This window comes from Schistocerca americana, chromosome 1, assembly GCF_021461395.2.
Source record: "Schistocerca americana isolate TAMUIC-IGC-003095 chromosome 1, iqSchAmer2.1, whole genome shotgun sequence".
Lineage (NCBI taxonomy): Eukaryota > Metazoa > Arthropoda > Insecta > Orthoptera > Acrididae > Schistocerca > Schistocerca americana.
This window is the reverse complement of record NC_060119.1, coordinates 1,151,601,266-1,151,607,265: the sequence shown is the minus strand read 5'-3', so window position 1 is coordinate 1,151,607,265 and position 6,000 is coordinate 1,151,601,266. Positions and strand designations below refer to the sequence as shown.

Genomic DNA, 6,000 nt, shown 5'->3' with positions numbered 1-6,000 from the left:
TTCTTCATATGTTATCACTGTTTCCAAGAAGTTAGCATCATTTTCAATGGTATTCAAAGTGTCAGTACAAACATTTTCACGAGTTTCTTTTTGTTCGATGGTGCACACTTTTCTCGTGTTAAATTGGTAATGTAAAACTGACATTACACATTCTTTCTCAATTGCTACAGTTTTAGCAATCGATCGAATACTAACCGACGGCCTGGTCAAATCAGTTTACCTAATTTTTCAATAGTTAAAATGGCTCTAAGCACTATGGAACTTAACATCTGACGTTATCAGTCCCCTAGACTTAGAACTACTTAAACCTAACTAACCTAAGGACATCACACACATCCATGCCCGAGGCAGGATTCGAACCTGCGACCGTAGCAGCAGCGCGGTTCGAGACTGAAGTGCCTAGAACCGCTCGGCCACAGCGGCCGGCTAATTTTTCAATAGTCTCATCGGTTTTTGATGCTGAAGGGCGTACCGGGCGTGATTCAGCTTCAACGTCTTGTAGGTCATTTTGGAAACACTCGCGTATGTGACAAACAGTCATCGCCATAAACTTCTTTTAGTAAATAATAGGTTTTAGTAGCAGTTTTTCCGTGTTTGAGGTAAAACTTCACGATAATTCGTTGCTCTATTATTACAATTATTATTTTTCCGGCAAAACAAAGTAACAGCTCTTACAGAATCGAAGGCCATGGCCACAATGATTCATTACAGACACTAGAGATACCGCATCCGACTGAGAAGGCTTAACGCTTCATAGCTAGTGGTCGCCTATTTCTGGAGCATGTGTATTTCCTCTGTGACAGCACCAGTCACTTTAATGTATAGTCACAGCTCGTATCTTTGTACAACACATAGCTCAGGATATACGTCGTCATAAACTTTGAACTGCTTGAAAACGAAACTGGAGTGCAAAACCCGCTAGGGTGGAGATGAAATATGTGTGAAAATATCTGTGAAATACGTTAAATATATGTGTGGAAAGATTTGAGCGAAACTTGATACAGATATTGGTTACTATCTAGAAAGAAATACTGTGAAGACAAGAACCTGTTCAGATGGTTGAAATGACTCTGAGCACTACGGGACTCAACATCTGAGGTCATCAGTCCCATAGATCTTAGAACTACTTAAACCTAACTAACCTAAGGACATCACACACAGCCATGCACGAGGTAGGATTCGAACCTGGGACGGTAGCAGTCGCGCAGTTCCGGACTGACGCGCCTAGAACTACTCGGCCACCGCGGCCGGCAGACAAGAACCGGCACCCTCCTATTGGGGTGGGGGCAGTACGTGGTGAGAGAGGGAGGAGGGGGAAGAGGAGGTAGATGTAGAGGGGGAAGAAGGAGATGCACACAGGTAGTGGGTAGCAGGAGATGGAAAGAGAGATGGAGAGGAGGTGCTGGACCACAAGAGGGGGGAGGGGATGGAGGGGAGGGAGGAAGAGATTAATATAGAAGGGGGAGAAAATGGAGTGGAGGGGAGTGGGTAGGAGGAGATGCACAGAGTTGGGAGGAGCTGATTGATGGCGACAGGAAAGGAGCAGGTAGACACAGAGAGAGGAGAGGAAGACATGGACAGAGAAAGGAACAAGGAGGAGAGGAGGGAGTAGGAGATGAACTAAGAGGGAGGAGGAAATGGACAGTGAAAGAGAAGAGGACGATATAGACAGGAGGAGGGGTATGAACAGAGAAAGGAAGTAGGAGGAGATGGATAAAGAGAACGGAGCGGAAGAGATGGATGTAGAAAGGAACAAGAAGGAAATGGTGAGAGGAGGGAGGAAGCGACAGACAGGAAGACAGAGCAGAAGAAGATGGACAGTGAGAGGGGAGATGAGGTAATGTACAGAATGAGGGGGAGGAGAAGATGGAGAGTAAGAAGAGGAGGAGGAGATGAACAAAGAAAGGTGGAGGAGGAGATGGAGGGGGAAGAGATGGACAGAGGAGGGAAGGAGCAGATGGACAGAGGGGGAAGAGTGGAGCAAGTTGACCGAGAGATGGAAAGAGCAGATGGACAGAAAGAGGGGGAGCAGCATATGAAGAGAGAAAGAGGGGGGCAGGAGGAGATGGGTAGAGAGTGGGGGTGGGGAGTTGGATAGAGATGGGGGGGGGCAGAGATAGAGGAGTAAGGAGGAGATGGACTAATAGAAAATTAAAATAAATCTGGGCATACAAGTTACTTAGTTAAAAATTTTAGTTTGAAGCCTGAATTATTTTTTGACGTGCAGAACCAATCCGAAGAAAAAAAGAAGTTTTACACCAAGCAGGTGAGGTAGGAAGTGGGGCGGCGAGAGATGCAGCCAGCCTGGAGTCCGCGTGCAGACCCCGGCCTGCGAGGCCGCCGGCAGCTGCGCGGTATATAAGCACCGTGCGCCGGCGCGCGCCGCCAGTGCAGTGCAGTGGGCAGCGGCGGTCTGTTGCCTCGCCAGTCCCGTTGCCATGGAGCTGCCCGGGATCAGCGCCGCCTACCTCAAGCAGGTCAGTCTGTCTCTCCAGCTGCCCAGTCCGGGGCAGCAGCCACTCCTGCTGCACGGTGCGCCGCGATTCGCGAGCCAAAGTCGGCGTCCGCGATCTGGCGCTGGCATGGCGGCGAGAAAGCCGCTCTCGCCACCCTGTCTGCGAGGCTGCGTTTCTACTCGAGACTGCTCGCGCCGCTCCGTCAGCTGCGGTGGTCGCGAGTGTTCAGTGCAGTTTTGTCACAGTGCATAGTTTCCTGCTCAGTGGCTCCTTAAATCACACAATTCGTTATTGGTCAAATGTTTGAGGGAAATGAAGACTCCCTATAAATTACTCAGTGCGTTAAATATAAACGTAGGCTTCCGCGGCCATTGACAAAATCAATAAAAATTTTCTGGGTTCGTGACCGGCATTGTCAATATGTTTCGCTGACTATTGCAAGTGACCTTCTTCAGGGTGCTCGTGTTTACTATTACTACTACTGCTACAGTAAACAAAAACAACCTGAAGAAGGTCACTTTAATAGTGACCGGATCATCGCTAGTTTTACATATTGACAATACGGTCACAAACCCAGAAAAATTTTACTGGTTACACAGTGGGTACTTTCCCGAATTTTCGTACCCAAACTGAGGGTGCGAGATGGACCAAGGGGGTATCAAATTGACCAGGGCGAGGTCTAGTTTTGGCAAGAAATATTTAATTGCTTGGAAGCAATTAGGATAAGTAAGCAAAACTTAATTAATGATGTGAGGGAAAAGAAATATTTCACGAACACATGTTGCTAGCTATGTAAATGAAATGTCAAAACGTTCATGTCGTCAAGGTCGAGTTACACTCGTTGGGTATTTAACTATTTCTTTCGAATCAAGTAGTAAATGAACGACATTTCGATAACAGCAGACGCTATGGAAGCAAATGAAGTGTCAAGAAGATTATGCTTCCTGAACAAAACTTGAAACAAGAAAAGATAAAGAAAACGGTTAAATGTTTTATGAAACGATTTGTCAAGAAGAAAGAAATGAAATGGATTAGAGAAACGTTTGACTCATCTTTCAGGATGCTCGCTCATGTACAGCAAATGTGGTGCGTCAAATGTTTCTCTAATCTATTTTGTTACTTCCTTTTAGGCACATCATTTCACAAAACATTTGATCGAACTTTTTCAATTTTTTAAAAAATTATCGATTTTACTGCTAAAAGGATCTGACGAATCGGTAATGCGCTGGAGTTCTTTTCTCTCATTTGTAACAGAAATAGTTTACACCCTTCTCCCAGTTAGTAATCAGTGAGTGACATCAGTTTTGTAGGTCCTAAACAGGAAAAGTCTTCCTAGTTCTTTTCATATGTTTCATCCGTAAACTTTATGTGGAAAAAGAGTCCGCCACTTGCGTGTTGTACTTTTCCCTGGTCGTCGATTGACCTGTTGCGTACGATCAGTGCGGAACTTCGCTCTGTAATACTTTAGAACTGTACTTTCTCTCTGCAGCTGTAAGGACTTCCTGCCTAGTTGAAATTGTAGAGCGGACCGGGACTCGAACACGTTTTGTGCTGAGCTGTGCTCGTCTCCTTCCTGCTGTAATTTTGCTAGGTGTTGGCGTCCTAGTCGTTTTCGACATCTTTCACTGGTGAAATTTTTTCTAACCAGTAGTGGGCGTGATGCGTATCAGTGTGTTTCGTGTGTTCCCCGAATACTATACGATCTGTTACGTACGGTGTTGTGGAAGACTCCTGAAAACTGTAATTCTTCAGAGTGGTACTTTCTCTTTACAGTGGAATATAAACTGTAATAACTTTCTGACGAATTGGAACTGTGTGCCGGTCCGGGATTCGAACCGTCTTTTACGTAGAACATTAAGGGTTCGAGTGTCTTTCGATTAAATGAGTTGTACTCCGCTCCCTCGTAGCTACCGCCATTCATGCTAGTTCTGTAGGATTTCACATGCTAGACTGCAAAACGTTCTCCTAGCTATTACCCAGTCATGGACTGCGCGGCTGGTCCCGGCGGAGGTTCGAGTCCTCCCTCGGGCATGGGTGTGAGTGTTTGTCCTTAGGATAATTTAGGTTAAGTAGTGTGTAAGCTTAGGGACTGATGACCTTAGCAGTTAAGTCCCATAAGATTTCACGCACATTTGAACATTTTTGAGCTATTACCAGTATCTGTTTCACTGGTGTTGCTTTATTTAGCTATTAGTGGACCAGATGCATAAATATGTATAACATGCACACACGAAAACATACTTTTCACCCTATCAAAATCCATCGGAGTTCTTCATTCTATGTATGGCTGAAAATGCTTGGTTCCTTTTTGCCCATTTCAGATCGACAATATATTAAGTATGGCTGACACGAAAGATCATTCCAAATTTTGTAAAACTTCAGAATTATACGTACTTTCTTTGTGTGGAAGCGCACTGACTTCTTTATAAACTGATTCTGCTTTGCGCAGAGCACAAGGTTTCTATTATTTGGACAAAAATATGTTACACTCTTCATACACTTAGCTTCTAGCCATTTCCGCCAACTTTGTAGATATTGATGTGTTGGAGTCCAAAAAATACTCTTTGTTGCTTTCGGCATATATGTTCATTGTTGAAACGTTCTGTCTAATTGAAAGCTATTTCCTTTGCCATGTTTCGAGCCAGCACTTGTACAGAAAAATTGGGTTAGAGTTCCTGCCCGGTAAACAAGTTTTGATTTTCCAAGAAAGTTACCGTGTAATAATTTAACTGTTGTTTTTTATTAGCATTAACGTGTAACACAACTCTTTGAACACGTATGTTTTGCAGTCATTTTGTCCCTGATGGATGGACGAATACAGTGGACGTACTGAAATAGTTGTATTATAAAGGCAGCAACCACTTATATTTGCTGATAAATTTTTAACCTGTGATTCCAATATTTTCTGACATCAGATAGATCATCATATCACGACTGAAAGCGAAGAGTGCACCATCTGCATGACGCATGAAAACTGGTCGTAAATCATTTGAAGGTGAGCAGGAAATAATCGAATCTTTTTCAGAAAAATGTGACTTGTTGCCGACATTCTTATCTAAAGTGAATTTTAATCGCTCTAGAAAGTCTGTGCTCATTTTTTCTATTTTTCTTTAAGGTGCGAGATTTGAATTTGCCAGTTAGTTACACGTATAGTTCTTCTTGCTGCTATTCTTACTACACACAACGTCGCAATTCCGTGAAACATGGAAACTTCCTCCATGTTGACAAATCTTGGTCGTTCAGCTTGTCATTTTGATTGCGTTTCACCTTCCAGAGTACAATACATCACGTCATCCGTTGTTCAACCGGTTCCCAGGAACGAATGGGCTATAATGATAACGGCAGAATATCAGGCAAATTCCATTATCTCCTGCGAATGAAGGGTCCGTTTCCTCAAGTGTATTAGCCGTTATCAGCGTCTTGCTGTTGTGGAGAGAGGCGTGATTAGCGTGCGGCAACTATCTGTCTTCGTAGAAATGTAATTATTGTAAGCGAGAAGACAAGAGAAATTTCCAGTGCGTCATGTGTTACTCATAAAACCCTT

General features: G+C 44.0%; 1 protein-coding gene across 1 annotated transcript in view; it reads left to right on the top strand.

Moving 5' to 3' along the window:
• Positions 1 to 2,406: 2,406 nt before the first annotated feature.
• Positions 2,407 to 6,000, top strand: part of LOC124597453 (facilitated trehalose transporter Tret1-2 homolog) — a 252,053-nt gene continuing 248,459 nt past the window's right edge. Inside the window, exon 1 of the mRNA XM_047135939.1 lies at positions 2,407 to 2,477. Coding sequence (XP_046991895.1) covers positions 2,439 to 2,477 — 39 coding nt within the window. The 5' untranslated portion in view covers positions 2,407 to 2,438. The remainder of the gene's footprint in view (positions 2,478 to 6,000) is intronic.